Source organism: Pan troglodytes, chromosome 13 (genome assembly GCF_028858775.2).
Source record: "Pan troglodytes isolate AG18354 chromosome 13, NHGRI_mPanTro3-v2.0_pri, whole genome shotgun sequence".
NCBI lineage: Eukaryota > Metazoa > Chordata > Mammalia > Primates > Hominidae > Pan > Pan troglodytes.
Window position 1 is genome coordinate 129,370,756 of NC_072411.2, and position 24,057 is coordinate 129,394,812.

The following is a 24,057-nucleotide window of genomic DNA, read 5'->3' on the forward strand; positions in this document are numbered from 1 at the left end:
TGTCATTCCTAGAACGTTGGTTAACAGTAATTATGCAAAATGGCAATGATTCCACAGCAAACTGTGCAGAGTACAACTTCACACCATGAGCAATGACTCTGAATAACAGGGATGTTGGTGTTTTTTGCTGTTGAGCTATAATGTAGGTGTTGTTATGCCTTTATTTCAACCATATGCAATGGCAAATACTACCCCTACTTTGCAAGTGGAAAAACTAACATAAATTTCTCCTTTTTTACAACTATGAAGACTTTGTGATTTTGTATTTAGTGCGGTTTTTTTTTTGTATTTTAATAAGTATTTTGCTACATGATAAATTTTTAAAGGAAATACATTAAACCTCAAATAACAGCACAAAATCTGTCAGAAAGCTGCTCACCAAAATTTCCCAAACACCAATCTTTGAAACAGTCATTTGTTAGTTCACCTAATTTGAGTAAATAATTTATTCACAGCATACAGAGAATAATTCTATTTTCTTTAAATTGTTTCATGTAAAAGAATGGGTCAGTAAAAGAACTTGTGCTTACAGGTAAATATGTAGGCTTACTTTTTCATAAGGTTATAATAGAATTCACTTCAGGACAAATAGACATAAGTAGCAGGCCCATAAAAGACATTTTTATAACTAGAGAATCATTAAATAATCACAGGAATTTTGCATCACTAAAAAAAATCTTTAAAGAAATATTTCACCCAGTCCTAACCCTGCACTCTCCACCACCAACAATAACCTGCTATAAAACAAGTTGCTGTGCCAGAGTCAGTCTAGCAAAAAGAGAAAAACCACCCAGTGGAATGACTGGCTTTCAGATGCACAGCACCCCTGGGTTTTTTTGGCTACGTGCGCACACAACTGCCTCTGCAGCTTCGAAGTCAGAAGACAGAGCCGCTGAATCCAGAAATGACAATCAGCTTGACAGCTGAGGAAACTTTGGCATGCCATGTGAAGCCACTAGATCATCTCTTTCTTTCTTTTGGTTCAAAGGCCGAATTGACACCGTATCATCAAACCTGTTATTTGCGCCTCCCTAGAGCAGCAGTAGGCTCTCGGGCCAGCTGTACAAATAAAGGATGAAGGAGATGAGAGCAGACACAGAAGCGCCGGCCTCCCTGTCTTCTGAGGCCAGGGCATTCCTTTAGGATTTTGTCCCTTGTCGGTTGCCTAAGTCTAGAATGTCTCTTGAACAGGGCTAAGATAAAATTACTTTTATTTCATAACAACTTAGTAAAAGAGACCAAAAGATAAGAGGGTATGTACTGTACTTTTTAAAAACCAAAATCTTCAAATCAGCCTTTTTGGCTGGCAATGATCTGGTTGCCCCAGGGACCAAAACATATGGGGAATGACAAAAATCTAAGAAATCGTTTGTCATTTTATCAGTAGGAGCACTAGGAGAAACACTACAAATAAACAACTACAAATACAGGTACAGCCACACTTTTTCTGCTGTGACTTCCTGCTCTTTCTCAGCCAGAAGGTATAATTAAATGCAAGGTATAAATCAGTGCAAGGTATAAATAAATGAATAACTGAACAAACAAGAAAGATGCTTTTGTTATACTAATTATACAGATTTTCCAAATCACCCTTGAACTCTTAAGACCATGACGTTTATCATCAAAAATGTCACAGGAAGGGGAAGGAATGTATTTATTAGGCTTGGTTATGGATTATGTGGCTGCCATGCTCCATACCTTACCCTATTTAATGCAACCAGCAACACTGAATAGTGTAGGCTATGATCCCCATATAGATGAAGGAAGGTGTAACTTATTCAGGCTCTCACACCTAGCAAGCTCAGATTCACACCTGGACCAGTCAGTCTCTCACCTAAACCTCTCCTCTTCCCCCTACCTGAGCCTGAGCCTAGAACAATGGAGGGTTCATCCACTAACTCACGCTCATGCCATGCCCGGAGTGACATTTCAACCCCTTCAAGCCTCTTCTTATTTTTACACTTAAAAACAGTCTATCCAGATACACTCAATGTTCTTTTATAAAGTTTCTTTAGGACACAATGTTATTAATTGAATTAATTGAATACCTCTATTTTTTGTGGTTCTCAAATTTAACTTTCTGGTCCTATCCTATATCCCCAACTGTTTTCTAGAAACTTTCTTGCATCCTCTTCCCCTGTTAATTCATCTCACACATTGGGTCAAAGCTGAGCTCAGCCCTCTGCCTCCTCCTTCCCTGTCACTGAAGAGAGTAACTCTGTTCCTGGCATCATCTAAGCTCACCATCCAGCTGCCAGCCTTGTCACCCTCTTTCCCTCATTCTCCACGTCCTTCTCATGACCAAGTCAATCACATCTCGCTTTGAACCAAAACCCAAATCTCATGCTCCCATCTTACCTTCCTCCCACTGCCAAGCACCTGGCCCATGGTCTTGTCATCTCTCGCACGGGTTCCACAAGCACCAATCTCTCACATCTCCTTAACCCTGATCTTCTCCCCACTGCCCCATGCAACTGTCAATGAATCTTCTTCAGTCACCCCTTTCCTGGTGTCATTGCTTTCACCAACACCTGCAATGGGGACAATCTCCTTTCCGCACACCCCCCAACCTTATTCCCTGCAGTTTCCACACCCCCACCCTCTGCCCCAATCACACTTGTTTCCATGAGGTCAGAGTAGCCTTTCTTTACCTGTAGCTCAAATTCTGCCATCCCTCCAAAAATATAATAATCATAACAGTAGCAGTAATAACTGCCACCATGTACGAATCTAGACACAACACAACAGTGTGTTAATACATTCTTCTCATGGAATCCTTACCACCCTGTAAAGCAGAAAGTCATCCCTGTATCTACGACCTCATTCCCAAAGGAGGAAGCTGAGACTCAAAGACATGAGACAAAGGACCTGAGGCTGTTCAGTTCTGACTTCAAGGTTTCTGCTTCCATTTAACTGCAGTCCTCATCAATTTCACTTCCCTCCAAACTACCACATCTACCCTAAAATAATTAATGACTAAATAACGTCATCACCTATTTTTCATTATTGCCTTGTGCATGCTACTTTGCTTAATATCTGCTTGGGGTGATGTCTTCTAGTATACTTTTTTTTTTTTTTTTTTTTTGAGACAGAGTCTCACTCTGTCACCCAGGCTGGAGTACAGTGGTGCAATCTCAGCTCACTGCAACCTCTGCCTCCCAGTTCAAGCAATTCTCCTGCCTCAGCCTCCCAAGTAGCTGGGATTACAGGCGGCCACCACCACGCCTGGCTAATTTTTGTATTTTTAGCAGAGATGGCGTTTTGCCATGTTGGCCAGGCTGGTCTCGAACTCCCGACCTCAAGTGATCCGCCCCCCTTGGCCTCCCAAAGTGCCAGGGTTACAGGCATGAGCCACTGCGCCTGGCCTCTGGTACACTTTTTGCAGCCAGGGATTCATGTACGTTTTTATTTCCACCTCAGCATCTTGACCACTGTCTTGCACAGTATAAATTCTAAACATATACTCATGGATTACATGATCAATTAAAACTTGCACAACTAAAATTAACAAATAAAGATTCTTTTAAATATATTCATCCTTTTTATGAGTCTCATTATTCTTAATCCATTATTATTATCATTCCTTTCTTTTCTAATGCTTCCCTCGTTTTTAAGGCTTGATTGTAATTCAACCAGTCAGCCACTGGGTGACACTACAACATCACTCGCAAATCCTTTGGCAGTGCCTCCAGGAGCCTCCCCTATTGCCGGAAAAAGGCCCGTTAGGTACCAGGAAGAGTTATCAAAATAAATAACAAAAGGTGTTATCAACAGTAGACAATCCAGAGACTGGACTTCAGTGGCAGAGTGTTTTCTTGTACCTTAAAGTAACCGCACTTGTTCACAATGAAATAGGGGCAACTGAGGGATTTAGCCTGGAGTAACACTCATTCGAGATTTTCACTGTGTTCTTAAGAGGCAGCATGGTGCAGTGGGAAGAACCCTGCACTGAGAACCAGGAGACATGGCTTTGCCACTGAACAACAAGGTCACCCCTTACTCCAGGCCACTGGAGAAGGGTTTTCCCATTTTAAAACATGGCATCTGCGTCTTCTGCGGGGCCTAAACAAGGCTAAGGGCTCCTGGTGAACTCCCTGACTAGCTCTAACCCACTCAACTCTCCCTCCTTCTTGCCTGCCCTGTTCTCCAGCATCCCTGCCCCTTGGCCTTGCCTTGATTTGCTCCCACCTGTGTCTTGTGGCCCCCTCTTCCTCCTGTTTGGAGTCTCCCCCAGAGCTCTTCAGGGCTGCCCTGGCTTCTTGTCACTTTCTCTCCAGCCAAAGCATCCATTTCCAAGGGGTCAACTTCACCCACAGTCAGACAATCCCTCCGTGTCCCTCCCTAACCCAGACCTTTCTTTCTGAGTGCCAGTCACATATCCAACTGACCACAAGCGCTGCAAGTCCAAACCTGGACTCATGATCGCCCCTGAAACGTGCTTCCTGAGCAGGCACCACTGTCTGCACAGCAGCTTACACCTCTCCTGGGAGGCCCGCATGCCTCTAACTGCCTGCCCCAACTGCGCCAGGTGAGTCTCCTCATTCCTATCAAGTCTGCCTCCCAAATATGTCCACCTCCCATCCACTTCCCTACCCTGCACACTCATCCCCTCACTAAACCACCAAGACTTCCCACCTGCATGACTGCAGCAGCCTCGTAACAGGTTTTCCCTAACATTACCTACCTGCCACCAGCCACATTTTCCAAACAGCACCAGATCATCTTATAACATAAATCCAATCTGCTTCTTCCCTTCTTAAAATCTTTCAAAAATGTCTTATTATGCAGGAAAATCTGTCTGCTTTTTTTTTTTCTTTCTTTTTTTTTTTTTTTTTTTTTTTAAGATGGAGTCTCACTCTGTCGCCCAGGCTGGAGTGCAGTGGCACGATCTCGGCCCACTGCAGCCTCTGCCTCCCAGGTTCAAGCAATTCTCTGCCTCAGCCTCCCCAGTAGCTGGTATTACAGGCACCCGCCACCATGCCCAGCTAATTTTTGTATTTTTTTAGTAGAGACGGGTTTTCGCCATGTTAGCCAGGCTGATCTTGAACTCCTGACCTCATGATCCACCCACCTTGGCCTCCCAAAGTGCTGGGATTACAGGCATGAGCCAACCTACCCTGCCCCTGTCAGCTTTTTAAGCTGCATTGCATGCTGCCGGGTTCCTTACCCACTGTGGTCAAACGTCTCTCTAGTCACGTTTCAGTCCCTCAAACGTGCCAGCCTGTCTCCTTCCCACTTCAGGGCTCGAGCGGAGGCTGTTCCCCTTGTCTGAACACTTGTAGGGAGCTGAATGGCGCCACAAAAAAAGATACGACATGTCTTAAGCCCAGAGCCTGTGACTATAGCCTTAGACGGCAAAAGACCTGATAAAGTGAAGGTTCTTGAGCTGAAGAGTTTCTCCTGGGTGATTTAGGTGGGCCCTAAATGCTACCACATGCACCTTTATAAGGAGGACGCAGAGGGAGATTGATGTGGACACATAGAGGAGCAGGCGATGTGAAGACAGAGGCACAGACTGGAGTGAGGCCGCTAGGAACCAACGAATGCCAACGACTGCTGACACCACAAGGAGTGGAAGGAGGTAAGGAGCAGGTTCTCCCCCAGAGCCGTGGAGGGAGCCTGGCAGTGCCAGCAGCTTGCTTTTGGACTTCTGGCCTCTAGAGAATACATTTCTGTTGTATTAAGCCACCATGTAGATGGTCATTTGTTACACAGCCATAGAAACTGACAGAAGGCTTCTCCTTCAGACTGTGGCTAGGAGAGTTCTAATTCCACCCGGTTCAAGCTCAAGTGCTAACCCACAGCTCCCTGTGCCCTGACCCCCACATGCTCCCATGCAAAGCAAGCCAGGGCACCAAATTGTCCACCTGGGGTGGGAGCGAGGATTTTTGTCTCATCTTTTCCCTGATGTGACTTGAGCACCTCAAACAGTGCCTGGCGCTCCTCAGGCAGCCAGAAATAGTGGCCGGAGGGGAGTCTTGTCTGTCTCTCGGTTTGGCTCTGAGCTCCAGGCTGCAGGGACTTTCTTCTTTACGACTGAGGCCTCCAAGGCCTGGTTGGATGCCTGGCATGTGGCAAGTGCTCAATGGTTACTTGCCGAATGAATGGAAAGCTATTATTATTGGTATTATTATTCGTTGCTGTTAAGATTGTGTGATAGAGGACGAGTGCAGTGGCTCATACCTGTAATCCCAGCACTTTGGGAGGCTGAGATGGGCAGATCTCTTGAGGCCAGGAATTCAAGACCAGCCTAGTCAACATGGTGAAATCCCGGCTCTACTAAAAATACAAAAATTAGCTGGGCATGGTGGTGTGTGCCTGTAATCCCAGCTACTTGGGAGGCTGAGGCAGGAGAATCGCTTGAACGCAGGAGGTGGAGGTTGCAGTGAGCCAAGATTGCACCACTGCACTCCAGCCTGGCGACAGAGCAAGACTCTGTCTAAAAAATAAAAAATAAACAAAAAAAAAAGATTGTGTTATAGAGAAATAAGCACCTTGGAGACAGCTGTTTGTGGATTTCTTGGCAAATTATTGAATATGGTTGTTTGAAAGGAGAAATTTGCTTTTATTTCCTAAAACCATTATAATTCCTCATCTTAGCTAATTAGTCAGACGTTACATTTGTACTAAAGAGGTATTCTTATACTAAGTGCTTTCTATTTTCCTATATAGTAGATTATTTCCCCCAAACTGTGCCCTGCTTTTGAGTGCACCTGTATCGCTAGCCCTTATTTCTTGCCAATAACAAGTTCAGTGTGGCCCTGCATTTGCTGAGCTCTGCACCCAGCCTGGCCTGGGTCATGCTGGGTCACACAGTTTGGCAGTTGTTGCTGTGGAATTGAACTCCACATGAGGAGACCAAAGGCCCTGTTGCAAATCACTGACAAGTTAATGAGGTGACTGACCAGGGCAGATGTGCCCAAACCTGCCTTCAGACCCAAACCACAACTAGGATTCCCAGGGGAGGGTCTTATTATGTTAGCTCTATACGTAGACTCGGTCTGTTTGGAAAATAGGTAATACATTCTACAGTGTAGTAGGCAGATAAAAGCTTCTTTTCTCTCTTTTCTCATGCACGGATGCTGGATTTAAAGAGATATTTCTCAGTCTACTGAAATGATGTTAGTTAGTTGGAGTTATTTTCCCATGTAGACATCAGCTGCTGCTGCTACTTCTACCACTATAATTTATTAATACTCCAAATAGTATTAAATGATAGGCAGGGATCCTTCCTTTACTCTCTAGGCCTCCCAAACCCTGTCCAGAAATCCTTACTCAAGGCCAGGCGTGGTGGCTCACGCCTGTAATCCCAGCGGTTTGGGACGCTGAGGTTGGCAGATCACCTGAGGTCAGGAGTTTGAGACCAGCCTGGCCAACATGGCAAAATCCCATCTCTACTAAAAATACAATCATTAGCCAAGTGCGGTGGGGGTGCCTGTAGTCCCAGCTACTCGGGAGGCTGAGGCAGGAGAATTGCTCGAACCCAGGAGGCAGAGGTTGCAGTGAGCCGAGATAGCGCCACGACACTCCAGCCTGAATGAGAGAGACTCCATCTCAAAAAAGAAAAAAAGAAAAAGAAAAAGAATTTAAAAAAGAAAGAAATCCTTACTCAAGCCTACACAGATCATCCTATAGCTGAAGATTCAGCCTTTAACTTTTGCAAGTTTTCTATTCTTCAGAAATCAAGGTTCCTGTTCTTGACATGGGGGGGACACTTTAACAAGCTAAGCCCACATTATAAACTGGAAGCTGGTGGGCTGAATTTTACTGGGGAGTGTGTTTAATTGCTAGGCACTGGGTTTTTTAAAAATTCTGAATTCTGATGCCTTTAAATGACAAATGCACCGTCCAGCTCCTAGTAGCCCCATCCTGAGCACCTCCTCTCCCCATTACTACATTCAGGTCACCAGCTGTTCCCCAAGGACATCTGAGTCTGCCATCTCTGACAGGGACTTCATTTACCAGGGAATTCTCCAGTAGTGACAAAATGAGCCAGAGAGTTCTTGGAGGAGGAAGATATAGCAAGAAGAACAAAAAAGCAAAGCCAACAAGCTCAGGGGTTGAAAGACCACCTTTGCCAACTTCTAATTGTCACTGGAACTTGTTTACATCAAAATGGAACACAATTGACTTAAGTGAACTTTGGGGACATAAAAATTATTGTTCTGAACCATGTGTCAGGCTACAGGTAGAAAATGTCCTAAAACACAGCTGTGTGAGTGATAATGAGACTGAGTTCTAGAACTTTGAGTGCAAGTAATTCAATGAAATGAAAAATGTTAACAGTAATTAAACTTTCCCAAGTAAATTCCATTTTTATCATGGAATGCAAGCTCTTAGGAGTATAAGGGATGAGTGAATGAGATCGCAGGGAAAATACTTGCAGTTTTTTAGTGATTTGAAATTCTCAGAAGAAAGAATGACTCACTCATGTTTGATTTTGGTTTTCAAACCAAAAAGACTAAGACAATTCTTGACGTTTACGTCATTTGACCTCCGTGTTTGTAAAACCACCACATCATAAGGTTCTGTTAATTTTGCAATTGTTATACTCCCTTGAATAGAAAACAATATGGGGAAAAAACTGTGGACAGTGTCTTTATTATCATCCTTGTTACTAAAGTATGACTTATAAAAGGTCCTCATGCTAATTTGTAAGGACATGTAATTTTCCCTGCAAGGAGCCCACCAGTAAACACAGAGAGCTTCCTCCCTTGAAACTGATAAGGAATAATAGAAAATCCTGCCTGATATACCTCATTCACACCCTTAAAGATGGGCCATAGTGAGGTTCACGGAAATGTTAGGGCCTGGTCACAAGTCATTTGGGAAACCAAGTAAATAGCTGTCATATGTGAAAACCCACACCCCATATCACAGAACCATGGGCTGCTAGAGCCGAGGGGACCAACCAGCCCCCTCTAGGACAAATTCTCACATCCCAGGTGAGGGCTCTGAACCTGCAAAAGATCAAGGAGGTAAGCTCCAGTCTCCTCCCCTCAGCCTGGAGCTCTTCCCAGGGTGCCATTGTACCTTAAAAGTTCCAAGAGCTGCAACCCTCTTATTTGTTGCTGCTGCTCAAAGTGCTTATTTCTGACCCTACCTGAAATTCACGAGGGAATTTGAACTATGTGAGATTACTCATTTCATAACAGGCTTAAATGCTAGTGTGTGGGGAGAAAGTCTAGGGTTGGGGAAGAGACTCCCCACTAATTCTGTCCGCCTCTTCTCTTGGGTATGGGAGATCCCCCTACAGAGCCCCTGCGTGCTGGCCTGACCACCAGCTCAGCTCCCAAATCCTGTCCAGGCTGGAATCTATTTTTTTTTTTCTTTTGAGACAGAGTTTTACTCTTGTCACCCAGGCTGAAGTGCCATGGCGAAATCTCAGCTCACTGTAACCTCCGCCTCATGGGTTCAAGCAATTCTCCTGCCTCAGCCTTCCAGGTAGCTGGGATTACAGGCGCCCGCCACCATGCCTGGCTAATTTTTTGTATTTTTAGTAGAGGTGGGGTTTCACCATGTTGGCCAGGCTGGTCTGGAACTCCTGACCTCAGGCGATCCACCCACCTCAGCCTCCCAGGGTGCTAGGATTACAGGTGTGAACCACCATGCCTGGCCCCTGAATTTATAGTTTCTTAATTTATGTGTATTAACTGCCTGTTGTGTGCTATCTACTGTGATAATCTCAAAGTACAAAAAATGACCCCCAGTTTACAAAGGGGAGAAGTGAAAGTAGGCAAACTATATTTCAAGGGTGTCCACAGTGGGTCAGGAATCAGGATCAACGTTTTACTTGTGTTCCCATGACCACCTTCAAGAAGTGTATGCTTGCAATCTAATCAATAAAGTCGGGCACATTCACACTCAAATCCAGCCAGAGCTACAGAGCAGGGCAGGACAAGTACAGCAAAAGAGAAGCAGGTAAGCAGCCTGCTAGGGGGCTCTGGCAGGGAGACATCGACACTGACTGTGATGAGCAGAAAGGCCTTGTGGTTTGGCATCTCCACTGAGCTCCTTTGAGAAGAACAGGAAAGACAGAGGCAGAGTGCAAGTTGGAAGGCATTCAGAAAAGGGCAGAGAAGTGGAAATATTCAGATTATCTTCAAGAGTGAATGAGTGGCCCAACTGCTGCAGCTGGAAAGGGTCAAAGGGGCAGTAATGGGGATTACAGATGAAAACTCATGCTGGGGCTAGACTGTGAGCCTCCTGCAGTACGGTGATGGGGCTGGACTTCATTCTGTAGACATCAAAGGAGGCCCCCCTTGATTCTCCACCTTAGATTATTCCATCTCCACCTCTAACTCTAGCTCTCCTCTCCAGTTAAATTGCGAACCATGGCCGTTCCTCAGCACAGAACCAGCCTTGCCTGTCAATGATTGCTTTAGACATAGCAGTTTTGATGTGGGGTTTGATGAAACTACTACCTACTACTACCTACTGCTACTACGGGCATTAACCTGTAAGAGAGGAACACTTTCCTTCTTAGGAATAGCCCGCTATGCCACTTGAGGGCTGTGCAGCCTCAGGCAGATCCCTCAAGCCTTAGGAATTTGGTGTGTTCCTATTCTGATAGTCCCCCGTGAGCTGTCACTGCAGCTCAGAAGGTTGGCCGGCTGCTGAGGACTTGACAGGCTGCTGAGGACTTGACAGTGCTACTTTCCCAAACCACCTTCTGTTACGCACAAGCCACACTCCCAAATCCTCGCTGGAACATGTCACAGCAACTTGCAGCCTTCCCATGGAAAACCCATTCATCTCAGGAAGACCACAGGCTCCCTGTTGTGGCACACACAGCTCTCCTTGACCGCGCAGACACAGAGACACACACAGCAGAGTGCCGCTCAGGACCGGGAGCCTTCCCTATCCAGAGACTGCTTAGAGGGTGGAAAGTACACCATCTACACATGCAATGCCTTGCGCTTGTTTAACAGCCCAAGGACATGGAAGAGAAGGACCAATGGGGGTACGTGCAAGGAAACCCAGGCTTGGTCAGAGTCAAGTGGCAACCCGAGTTTACAAAGTGACGCTACAACCCAGCAGTTGGTACCTTCGTGTAATGATCTTTCCACAATCATGGAGCAAATGCTGGGGTTGAAGCCAGACACGTGGGTGTGATTCCTGGCTCTCCTGCATCCTAGCAAGTTATTTAGAACTGTTGGGAATTTAGTTTCCTTGCTCTGAAAGGTGGAAATAATAATACTTGCATCACAGAGCAGAGGTGAGATTAGAACAGGGCTTCTCAATCTTGGCACAGTTGGCCTTTGGGATGGATAATTCTTTGGTGTGGGGACTGTCCTGTGCATTGTAAGATGTTGAACAGCACTTCTGGTCTCTACTTGCTGGAAACCAGTAGCATCCCCTTTTCTGCTAAAACAACTCTCAGCCTCATTCACATTGGGAGACCTGCTGAGGTGCCTTTATCAAAGCAACTGGTCCTCTTTGTTTTGGGGTCGGCTCATCTCTTTCTTGCCACAGGGCTGATCAAATCTATTTATCTTGGTCCTGAAGCTCAAAGTCATAAAATTTAGAGGCACTGAGGTTTTTTTTCCTTTTTGCGTTTGTACAATCTTGGTATATTTACATTAATAACCTCACAAAAAAGCCAGGCTTTTTTTCTATATAATGTGCACATTTACACGAAAAAGCTAAGGACTTTGTTTTCTTGAAGCTTCACTTTTAAAATTGTATTATGAAAGTGGCTCAAGACTGGCTGCACACAGTGGCTCATGCCTGTAATCCCAGGATTTTGGGAATACAAGGAGGGAGGATCACTTGAAGCCAGGAGTTTGAGACCAGCCTGAGAAACACAGCAAGACTCCACCTCTACAAATAATAATAATAATAATAATAATCAAAAAAATAATTAGCCTAGTGTAGTGGCATGTACCTGTAGGCCCAGCCACTTGGGAGGTGGAGGTGGGAGGCTCACTTGAGCCCAAGAGTTTGAGGCTGCAGTGAGCCAAGATCATGTCATTGCACTCCAGTCTGGGTGACAGAGTGAGACCCTGTCTAAAAAAGAAAAAGAATAGAAAAGAAAAAGCTCTCTGGCCTGGTGCAGTGGCTCACGCCTGTAATCCCAGCACTTTGGGAGGCCGAGGCTGGCGGATCACGAGGTCAGGAGATCGAGACCATCCTGGCTAACACAGTGAAATCCCGTCTCTACTAAAAATACAAAAAATGAGCCAGGCATGGTGGCGGGCGCCTGTAGTCCCAGCTACTGAGGAGGCTGAGGCAGGAGAATGGCGTGAACCTGAGAGGCGGAGCTTGCAGTGAGCCGAGATTGCGCCACCGCACTCCAGCCTGGGTGACAGAGCGAGACTCTGTCTCAAAACAAAAAAAAAAAAAAAGAAAAAGCTCAAGATAAATTCTGATGAACAAAATTTTTGATGTACTGAAGAAGGAACAAAGCAATTTAAGCATCAGTGGATTTGTCATAACTTATGCTCAATAAGGTAGCTGCTCCCAGTAAAATAGGCCAACAAAGGAACCCATTGCACACCTGCTGTGTAAAGATGAAGCAATAGCATGAGAGAAATATGTTGTCCCTTCTCTTGTGGGTAGTGTTTTGTGTCCTTGTAGACTCCTCTTTACTGTACTGTGCTTTTTGAATGTCATGCACAGCCCCCTACGATTGACTTGAACACTGTTACAGACTGAATGTTTGTGGCCCCCAAAATTCATATGCTGAAATTCTAACCCCCAAGGTGATAGTAGGAGGAGATGGGGTCTTTGGGAGGTAATTAATCAGAGTGGAGTAGTCATGAATTGGATGAATGCCCATATAAATGGGACCCCAGAGGACTCTTTCTCTCCACCATATGAGGATACAGTGAGAAGACACCATCTGCACACCAGGAAGCAGGCCTTTAGCAAGACACTGGATCTGCCGGCACCTTGTTCTTGGGGTTCCCACCCTCCTGGACTGTGAGAAATAAATTTCTCGTAAGCCACCCAGTCTATGGTATTCTGTTACAGCAGCGAGAATGGATGAGGACACATTTCAAAAGAATCATTGATCTGACTCAAAAATTGTCCCAAACTTCTATACCACACTCCTTTCTTGTGAGATTGTGGGAGTAATTGTAATTAGAGAATTGTTTGATCTAATACTTTATCACAAATGAATTAGTGGGCTGCTGTCAGAACATGGGGGAGACATTAACAAATGTTCAAGAGATCTGACAGACAGTAACCAAAGAGGTTCTTGGCTTTGCAGAACAGAGAATCTAGCGTGGTCATCAAGGCGACCGTTCTGGGTTGACTTGAGCAAGACACTAACTTTCCTGGGCTTCAGTCTCCTGCACTGCAAACATGGTATCCTAAGAAGGTTCTTACGAGAAGTCAATGAGCAGAAGCATTTTGAACTCATAGAACAGTGCCTGGCACACAACAAGCATACAAAAAATATAGCTATCACTTCATTAGAACACTGTGCCACTTGTTTCAATAGCGACAATCCAAGAAAGAGTCCTGTGGTCAACTGTCTGGAAAGACCAAACAAACTTGGATTTTTTTCTACCAACTTCAGTACCTCTCAGAGCCTTTAAAATGCCATATTTCAGGATGGTGACCCAGTAGTTACCATTTCACACCAGGACCCTTCCTCCACAGGACAATTCACAAGACTAGTGTCATATAAAACAATGGGTGAATCGCAGCTTCCTACACTATCTTCTAAGCCTGGACTGTCTAATATAGTTGAGATTGCTATTAGAATGTGAAAAACATCAGCTGTGAAATACATAAACATTATCGAGGACTAAAATTTGCCAAGAATCTGGGATTACTTTATATTAAATATTCACAAGTTCTCAAAATTCAGGAATGCTGCCCATGTTGGTCTTTACATCACTTACCCGAGACCCCTTTTCAGGAACACAGTGGCAAACAGAGCAATCTCTTCCTCCACAAGGACCAACGTATTTCTTTCCACTCTGGAAAGTGAAGCATCTTATTTAGTATACCAGTACTCATCGTTTAACTACGTGCATAACACATACATTATAACAAGCACTCTTGGTTTACCTTTGACTCCATGAGAAGAAAAGACTAATCATGACATATAAAAAGATGAAGAACTTACACAGTAGCTTAATAATAAGGAGGGTTGATTATATGAGCAAGAAGCTTCCAAAACTGAGGATGCTGAAGGAAAATAAGTATCCTTCTAAAGTCGTTTGGCTTTAACTGGAATCTTCTGCAGTTTCTCCCTTTCGGTAAGACTTAATTTATTAAGTTGTGAACAGTCTTAGAGTGTAAACTATGTGGTTAGGCAATCCATGCATAGACAGTGGAGTCTAGTTTAAATGAAAAGCTTGTTTTTTTTTCAGGGCCTGCTTTGCTTTATCTTCAAGATCAGCTACAGTGTATCTCCTCCCTCATCAAACTGTCCTTCCTAGGACAATTCTTCTGTCCCATCCTTGGGCTTAAAATTAAAATTGTTGTTCCTACAATTTGCTGAGACTCCAAGATGGTTTCTCTAATGTGTTTCTCAAACAGAAACTCCTGAACTTGAATAATTTGGACCTTTTCCCCACTTTTAGCAAACTTTCCAACACTGTCTTTAGAGCATCACACACACACACACACACACGCCCTTTGGGAAGAATCAGCTCCTTGTTCTCATGAATCCTAATCACCTATATCCAGAGTCACCATCCACTTCCATATAAAAGCATAGTCCCAGAGTACTATTTCCATAAGCGGATCCCTTAACAGCAATCACCATGATGCGCCTGCAATGAACATGAGCACTGAGCGTGCATTCCCAGGCTGGGCCTGCCAGTGGGGAGGGAGTGGTGGTTTAGGCCCCTGTGTAGTGGACAAATCACCTCTAGGTGCTAGGACCCAAGGGCATGGATAGGAATATCAAGAAAGCATCAGAGAAAAGGTTTGCCTGGCTCATGATCTGGCCTAGCCGTCATTGCAACATTTATACATTGGCCGTACAATTTTATGATTGATCAACCTTTTTAAACTTAAGGCTGTAAACTCAAGCCTTTAGACCACTGTATGATGGGAAAACATAAAACAATAAAACTAATATTTATAGTCCCATGGAAGACATATACACATATGTATGTGTGAATGCATTGAATATATATGTGTATATGTGAATATTCATGTATGTATACATATATATGAACAGGTATATGTGTATGGGAGGGAAAAGAGTCTAATCAGCATACATTATTTTTCTTTTCACTCACACAGCTTAGGCTTATTTTTTGGAGAAAAATATGCTCAGACACAATCCAAAAGAAAATATCTTTAAGCATTAATTTTAAAAAGACATCTTTGTAAACAATATTCTCATGGATCATTAAAAGCATACAAGAATTTGAAGCTTGATGAGAGTCAAGCGATTAGATAGTTTAAGTTTAAAAATGTATTTGAAGTTTCAGAAATATATGCCTCTTGAGTTTTGAGTAATGTTGTTATCTATAAATGCAGAAATATTAAGTTAAACACCCTGATAAGGTTAAAAAAAAATTAAATGCCCGGGCCCAGGTCGGGACAGCATGAAAGCACTTAAAGTAACTAGATTGAATACTTGGGTTCATTTAAGGTTGGGCTTCATTACTATGTGTTCGCTGAAATATCAAAACAACTAGAGGAAAAAAAATAAGGTCAGCTGATTAGATGGCTTGATAATAAGGGCAAGTTTGTTATTATTATTTCTTTGCTTATTTTTGCCAAACATCACTGAGATGTTTGCAGCAAAACTATGTTTCAGGAAAGAATCACTTTAAAATAGATTAGTAGATTCAAAAAAAAAAAAAAAACAGGAATAGTCACATATCAAGGTTTGACTTGGATCAGTAAAAGGAAAAAGCAAGAGGTGATTTTAGCCTCTGCAAAGTTATTCTACGTAAACATTCCCCAATAAATATTTAAAAGAGGAGGGTGAAATTATAGAGGTCTGCACCTCAAAAATAGATTGTATAAATTCATTTTAAAAGATAAACACAATATTTCAGACAATTAAACATTCAAACTACGAACCACATTCACTGGGAATACATTCACACTCTCGGAAACTAATGTTACTCTTCTTCAAAGAGAAAAAAGGAAAAGTCACTATCTGCCTTATCTCAGATATTGTTAAACATATATTTGTCACATAGAAAAGTTCAAAGGCTGGCTGTGGTGGCTCATTCCTGTAATCCCAGCACTTTGGGAGGGCAAGGCTGGCAGATCACTTGAAGCCAGGAGTTCAAGACCAGCCTGGCCAACATGGTGAAACCCCGTCTCTACTAAAAATAACAAAAAAGTTAGCCAGATGTGATGGCACATGCCTGGAATCCAAGCTACTCAGGAGGCTGAGGTGGGAGAATCACTTGAACTGGGAGGCAGAGGTGGCAGTGAGCTGAGATCGTACCACTGCACTCCAGCTTGGGTGACACAGTGAGACCCTGTCTCACAAAAAAAAAAAAAAAAAAAAAAAGTTCAAACAAAGAAGTTATTAATGTCCTATACTTGTAATTCCATCTTCTTTTTTGAAAAACAAATAATATAGACACATAATTTTAAAAATTCAAATGGTGCCAAAGAGTGTAACAGGAAAACAAATGTCCTCTTTCAACACTGGCCCCAAGTTCCCTCCTATACAGGATAATTTTTTTCAAATAGGTGTCTGGGCATTAATAAGCATATTCATACAATGACCTCATTCACACACACACACGCACACACAGAGGCAGATGAGCACATGGGCACACAGGCACAGATGTGTACAAACACACTTTTGGTGATTTGGACTTGTTTTATTTTTATCCAAATGGTGGATTGCTCTATATTTTGCTGTTTTCACGTAATTCAAAGTCTTCAAAATCATTCCAAAGTAATACATATGCCTATCCATCAGACCACGTACCATACTTTGTTTAACCAGTTGTTGTTGAAGGAAATTTAGGGAGCTCCCTTCTGTCTATACTGAACAGTACCCTGAAATTAGTACTCTTGGGCATATTTATCTGTATGCATGAATCAGAATAAACACGTATGACAAATTCCAAAAAGACACATTCCTGTGTCAATAGGTACGTGCATTCAAAATCCGGATGGGTAATACCAAATCGCTTCCCACAGACATTGCATCGATTTGTATTGCTACCTTTAAAACCCAACGATAATATGGCCACTCCCTGTGTGAAATCTCTAGACTCTCTGCACACCACAAGCTGGTAGAAGTCCTGGGATAGAAAAATCTTTGATTCAGAAATTATATTTACTTGTATGCAATATTTTTAAAAAAGTAAAATCTAGGACTCTGCAGACTTTTATAACAGGAAAAAGAATATAACACAAAAATAAACTTTTAAAAATCAGGTAAGAGAAATAGAAAAAATACACATGTATATATCATAGTATTGTTTCCACTCATTATTTCAGGTGATGCTCTCAAATGCATGTCAACAAAGTCGGGCAAGTCTTATCATCCCTACTCAATACAGGAGATAACTGAGTCTTATATAAGTTAAGAAATGAATCTTTGGCAGAGCCAAGAACCACTGGCTCCTCATTCTTTGACCCAGGTGTTTTCTGCTCCCAACTTGTAGGAAAAGGAGAACAGAAGGTAATTTTGCACTTTGATTTGCTTTGAAAAGACCTACAATAACTTGATTCACTGAAATTGCATTGGGTGAATCCAAGGTGGAGAGTATGAACAGATAGGGATGTGTTCACTAGAGTGATTTAAACCAAGTCAGTTGTCTCAAGATCAACCTGAGTTGCAGGCAGGCCACAATGGGATTTCCCAGACACATCTGAGGGTGAGTTTAATGACTGGGATTCTTCAGTGAGGAAGCAGAAGAAAGATAGCTTATTACAGAATGTTCTGGGCTTATTTTTCTTCTGAGCTAAAATGTTCAAATTATTCTTGTATTTCTTGATTTAATCTTGAAATGGCCCAGCTGCCTCTTGCCTGTCTCCAAAAAAAAAAAAACTTTTAAAGAAAGAGTTATGTTTGTATTAAAATAAAGAAATCCCCAATACCTAGGCAATTCAGAAAGCAGTCTTGACTATACAATATAAAAGAAATCTTAGAGTTTATTTAGTCCTATTCTCAATTTTACAGGTAAGAAAATTGAGTCCCAGAGGGTGATTTCTTTGAAAGTATAACAAAAATTATGCATTCTATAAAGTGAATTTTCACAACGCAACCAGAGCTAGTGAATGTACTTACCCCATATACATATTGTACAGAAAAGAGAATGAGTGTAAGTGACCTACAGAAAAACAAAAATGCAGATTAATTTAAACAGTTTCTTTTCATGTGAAACAAATTAAAAAGAAAAAGAGTAAAGGAATTAATTCCAGAAAGCTACTTTTTATTTCTATGAGGCTGCTCCTACTAGCCGACTTGTCATCAGTGACAAGATCCATGCTTTCCTCTCTCTGGCTGCCATCATTGCCTTTCCTCTTTTTAATCAGCCAAGAAGTGTGTGTTGAACCCCTTGTGTGGTCCTCATTGTGCTGGGGACCGTGAGGACCCTCTGAAAGTGAGACCTGGAGGGACAGACGAGTGAAAGAAGATGATTCTCAGAATGAAAACTGCAGGAGAGAAGGAAGGAGGCAGCTTTGTTCAGACATGCACATTGCCGAGACCAGTGTATCCCATAATGCCATTTAGTGGAAGCAACTAGAAGGAGGCAAGGTGGAAGGAAACCTAACTGGACTGGGGGGATGGTTTGGAGAAAAAAGGAAATAATATGGAATATTTAGGGAAAAGTTACGTAGTCCAGGGCCTTATAAGTGAGGCAGAAATCCAACTGGGGTAACTTCATTATTATAAACAAATTTTAACAGAGGACATATGCAATTTTAAAAGACCACTAAAAGGCCAAGTGCGGTGGCTCAGGCTTGTAATCCCAGAACTTTGGAAGGCCGAGGTGGGCGGATCACCTGAGGTCAGGAGTTTAAGACCAGCCTGGCCAGCATGACGAAACCCCATCTCTACTAAAATACAAAAATTAGCTGGGCATGGTGGTGCATGCCTGTAACCCCAGCTACTCCGGAGGCTGAGATAGGAGAATCACTTGAACCCGGAAGGCAGAGATAGGAGAATCACTTGAACCCGGAAGGCAGAGATAGGAGAATCACTTGAACCCGGAAGGCAGAGATTGCAGTGAGCCGAGATCGTGCCACTGCACTCCAGCCTGGGTAACAGAGTGAGGCTCTGTCTCAAAACAACAAAACAAAACACCCATTAAACATTTGCATATATTTTCTAGACCTTATATTTGTCAAACAGCTTCTGGATCCATCATCTTATTTAACGCTTAAAACAGCTGTGGTTGGAACTTCGGGTCACACCATTCCAAAGGATGGTAGGAGAACTGGGGCTCAGTTCTGGGCTGTGATTTATCTGCCATCCTTGTTCTTTTGTTCTCTGTAGAGCCTTCTCCTCTCTAAAACCTCATGTCCTAAGTGAGCCTTTGTTCTCCACCCTCTACTTCTTCCTCTTTTGCTGAGATGCCGACAGACACTACAGATGTTTACAGAGCAGTGGATCTGGGAGATGAGTAACTGGGTCCAGCCCATACTTAATGGCTCCCACACTAAATTCCCTCTCTCCTCAGCTGTTTTCATGATAATTCCAACACAAGCCAGGTTGGCTTTTCATTGTAGTAACCAAATAAATAAAGAGAAAAATATAAAGGAGGTGTTAAACACCGGGAATCAACTGCTTTAAATCAGGTTGAATGTGTATTTACAACTCTTGCTTGTTAAATGAGTTATTATCACTGGACATTTTTAAATAGGATACGTTGCATTTTATAGCAATTGTCGCTTTTCTCTATATAATCTCATCAAGGATTGTAGGCACAGCATGTTTCTTAAACCTTTTATAGAAGAGCAAACAGACTTAGAAAAGTTGGACAATATGCTCCAAAGAGTGCAGACAGAATGGCCCCGAGGGGGCCAGCTCGGGTCAGGTCCGAAGCTCCTTCATAGTCCCTTTATCCTGCACTGGACTTGTTCTTTCTGCCACTGTAGATATTAAAAAATAAGATCATTCCTTTTTTTTTTCTTTAAAAAAAATCCACAATGAAGATTCCTTTCCATTTCTTCTACGTCCACCCCAAATCAGTTAAGACTGGACCATATTCCTTCCCACCACCTTCACTTCTTTCACTCCCCGTAATTTCTTGTCCATCATCCTCAGAACTTTTTGTATTTTTTCACTATTTAACATTTCCCTGTGTTAACTCCCAATGTCATTTTGAGTCTCGTTGAACAATCTCATATTGGTTTCCTGTTTTCCTATTGCCGCTGTCACACGTTACCACACACTCAGAGGCTTAAAACAATGCATATATATTATCTTACGGTTCTGGAGGTCAGAAGTCTGAAATGGGTCTGACTGCCAAGAACCAAGGTGTTGGCAGAGCTGTATTCCTTCTGGAGGTCCCCGGGGAGAATCTGATTCCTTGCCTTCTCCAGATTCTAGAGGCTGCCCACATTCCTTGGCTCCTGGTCCCCCTCAACCTTCAGAGCCAGCAGTGGCCAGTTGCGTCTCTCTTGCTGCATCCCGCTGGCCTCTGTTTTTGTAGTCAAAGCTCCTTCTCCGACTGCTCTCCTGCTTCTCTCCTTCACTTCCAAGGATGCTTGTCATTATATTGGGCCCATCCAGATAGTCAAGCTCAGGTCAACTCCTCTATCTCAATGTCAGCTGATTAGGAACCATAATTCTATCTGTAGCTTTAATTACCCCTTGCCATCTTGCCATGTAACATAACATATTCACAGATTCCAGAGATTAAGACGTGGACATCTGTGGAGGGCTGGGGGTGTTATTAATCTGTACTTGTGAAGTAGTCTGTCCTAACTCTTCTAGTTATAGGGACCCTGAAACTTTGGGCATATAAGTCTTTTGCTATTCAAACCTAGTGAGTAAGCGAGCAAGAATCTGGGGCCTTTCCTTGTGCAAATTCCCATTTGGTGATTATGTGGGTGCATTTCAGGGAAAATTGAGAGGGTTGGTGTTCAATAATAAAAATGAGTCATGAAATGGCAGACATACCTTTAGCTTTCTGGAATGATTTGGCTTTTTGACATATTAAGCATTCAGATGATTTACATCCATAGAACAAACATTGAGTAGAAATTACTAAATAAAAGCAGGCAATCACACTGAGGATACTCACCAGGGATCTGTGGCCAAGGACTTGGTCAATCTGAAGGAGCACCTCATTAGTACTATGTGCAGAGACCACATCACAGGCAAGTCTTAGTACTTAAAAAATATTCTGCCAGTCTTCTCTTCCAGAAGGTTCTTGTTGACAAGTGAGTTTCTGTGTTCTGGGTCAAAGTCTGTTCCTGTTAGATATAAATATATCACTTAAAACACAGCATGCATTATAATGTTGAAAATAATTACTTTCATTTTTTATAGTTATGGAAATATTTTCTAAAGGGTAACTTCAACAATCTTTCCTTAGTGATGGTGAAACCGAATAAATATCAGTTTTTATCTTCAGAAATAAAAAGCTTCAAACACTTTCTATATCATGAATATATTTTTGATAAATGGAAAAATTATGTGTATATATTATATTTTTAAAATATATATTTTTAAATATAAAATATATTTTTATATATGTATAAATAATTGCTTCATTTTGCTATGTGGAATTTTCTTCTGTTTAATTTTTTCCCTTGAACATCCAAGTTAAAATTCACTCAAATGCTTCTTTTACTTTATGAAACTAGAAAAGGAAACTTCTAGTATACAAATATACATTTTCGTATATTTGTACACATACAGCAAATACATATAAAAGTATTTTTATGTAAAATGATACAACCTCTGTGAAAAATATTTTGGCAGTTCCTCAAAAAGTTAAACATAGAGTTACTATATGATCTAGCAATTCTACTCCTGGGTATATGCCCAAAATAATTGAAAACACATGTTCACACATAAACTTACACATGAATATTCATGGAAGCATATTCATAACAGCCAGAAGGTGAACACAACCCGCATGTCCATCAGTGGGTGAATGAATAAGGAAAATATGGTATATCCATACAATGGAGCATTATTCAGCCATGAAAAGGAATGAAGTGCTGATATGTGCTACAGCATGAATGAATCTCGACAACATTGTGCCAAGTGAAAGAAGCCACATATTTTATGATTCTATGTATATAAAAAGTCCAGAATAGGAAATCCATACAGATAGATAGGCAATTGATTAATAGTTGTCAGGGTTTGGGAGAGGAAAGAATTGGGAGGTACAGAGTTTCTTTCTGGGATGATGTAATTGCAGTGGTTATGGCTGCACAACATTATGAATATACTAAAAACCTCTGAATTGTAAACTTTAAAAAAGTTAAAATGCTGAATTTTATTTTATCTTGTGAATTATATTTTTATTGAGATAAAATTTAATTTTATCAATATAAAATAGAAAAAATATTTTAAAACTTGACTCAAAGAAGTCTTTACTTTGATAAAAGATATATTTGGCTCAAATAATTGAAATGTATCATTTAAAAAACTTTGGCTTCTTTAAAAGACCTGTCTCTATGATAATTAGGTAGAGAGAAGGAAACCAGGAATGTTCAATGTTACCAACTTTTTTTTTTTTTTTTTTCTGAGACGGGGTTTTGCTCTTATGGCCCAGGCTGGAGTGCAATGGCGCGATCTCGGCTCACTGCCGCCTCTGCCTCCTGGGTTCAAGCGATTCTTCTGCCTCAGCCTCCTGAGTAGTTAGTGTGCCACCACACCCGGCTAATTTTTTATTTATTTATTTATTTTTTATTTTTAGTAGAGACGGGGTTAAGCCATGTTGGCCAGACTGGTCTTGAACTCCTGACCTCAGGTGATCAGCCTGCCTCAGCCTCCCAAAGTGCTGAGATTACAGGCGTGAGCCACCGCACCTGGCCATTACCTATTTTTAAACTTCTAGGTAAAAGCTGAGCAAATTAATTCAATGCTGTATGTATGGAAGACTTGTTTCCCAAGTAAGTGGTAGAAAAACATTCTACAATAAAGTTTCAATATCAAGCAGAAACTGAATCACTTTGAACACCCAGATCTTTTCCTATCCCTAAATCCATAATTTTAAATTTGTTTTAGTTATAAACTCAGGGGTGCCTAAGGGAAAGAATTCAGTCATAGGTTCCTAGTTTCTGTTTCTGGTTGGGCCAGTAAAGCCCCTTCCTCATCTCTCTTTTCTGCTTACCACTAGAGACAGAAACTAAAAATCATGGTTTCAGGCTGCTAAAAGCCTGAAACAAAACAAAATAGAACAACAACAAAATAAGGCAGGTTGGACAAGCTTGTCTAAAGCACATCTCAATAAAAACAAATTCTTGTTTTGGAAGGAAAACGCAAATTGTTTGAATACTTAAACTGCATTTGATATTTTTTAATAAATAGGAAACACAGTCAAAAATTAAAGAAAAACCAGAGGTATTTAAATTTTAATCCCAAAATATATGATACAAATAAAATTCACATGTATTGTGATAAAGGTTGTACAGAGGAGAATTTTATTAAAATAGAGTGTTGTTGTGGTCACGTTCCAGAGAGGGAAGGCCTGATTATGGTCCTAACACCTGGGAGTTTCTCAGTACATTTTAATTGGATGGATGGATGGATGGATGGACAGACAGACAGACGGATGGATGGGCCAATTTGCAGAAACATAACTGGTCTCTCACTAGCCAAAACCATGAAAGGACACTGGGAGTAGCCAATTCATTCTCATCACATGTCCTTGGTTACCATATAATCTCTATGACAATAGCGATTTTGCCTTTTTTTATTCACAGATGTATCCCCAGTGCCATCACAGTGCCTGGAATGTATTAAGTTCTCAATATATATTGGTTGGGTAAATGAACATATAGAAGATACTTTGGGACCTTTTGAATGTAAATCAAGTATATTTAATAGGGGATATGAAAGGAGACTAACTTTGACTATAAGTGAGGACGTGGAAGAAGGAAGAATGAGAGAGGGGTAACTGGCCTTGGGAAAACTGGAGAGAAACTGACACTTTGATCACATGTAGGATATCAAGTCACTTAATTCTTACC

At 41.9% G+C, this 24,057-nt stretch overlaps 1 protein-coding gene across 4 annotated transcripts in view; it reads right to left on the minus strand.

The window, feature by feature from the left end:
* Positions 1-24,057, minus strand: part of COL4A4 (collagen type IV alpha 4 chain) — a 157,373-nt gene that overhangs the window by 119,123 nt on the left and 14,193 nt on the right. For 3 of the 4 annotated variants that reach the window (XM_516128.7, XM_054679440.2, XM_009444464.5), the window contains exons 2-4: positions 21,153-21,324; positions 18,188-18,230; positions 13,857-13,934 (exon numbers count right to left, since the gene is read on the minus strand). In XM_516128.7, the coding sequence (XP_516128.5) occupies positions 13,857-13,934; positions 18,188-18,230; positions 21,153-21,223 (192 nt within the window). In that variant the 5' untranslated portion in view covers positions 21,224-21,324. Of the gene's footprint in view, positions 1-13,856; positions 13,935-18,187; positions 18,231-21,152; positions 21,325-21,937; positions 22,363-24,057 lie in introns of those variants that run through there. The other variant, XM_016950591.4, reaches the window with a different exon arrangement.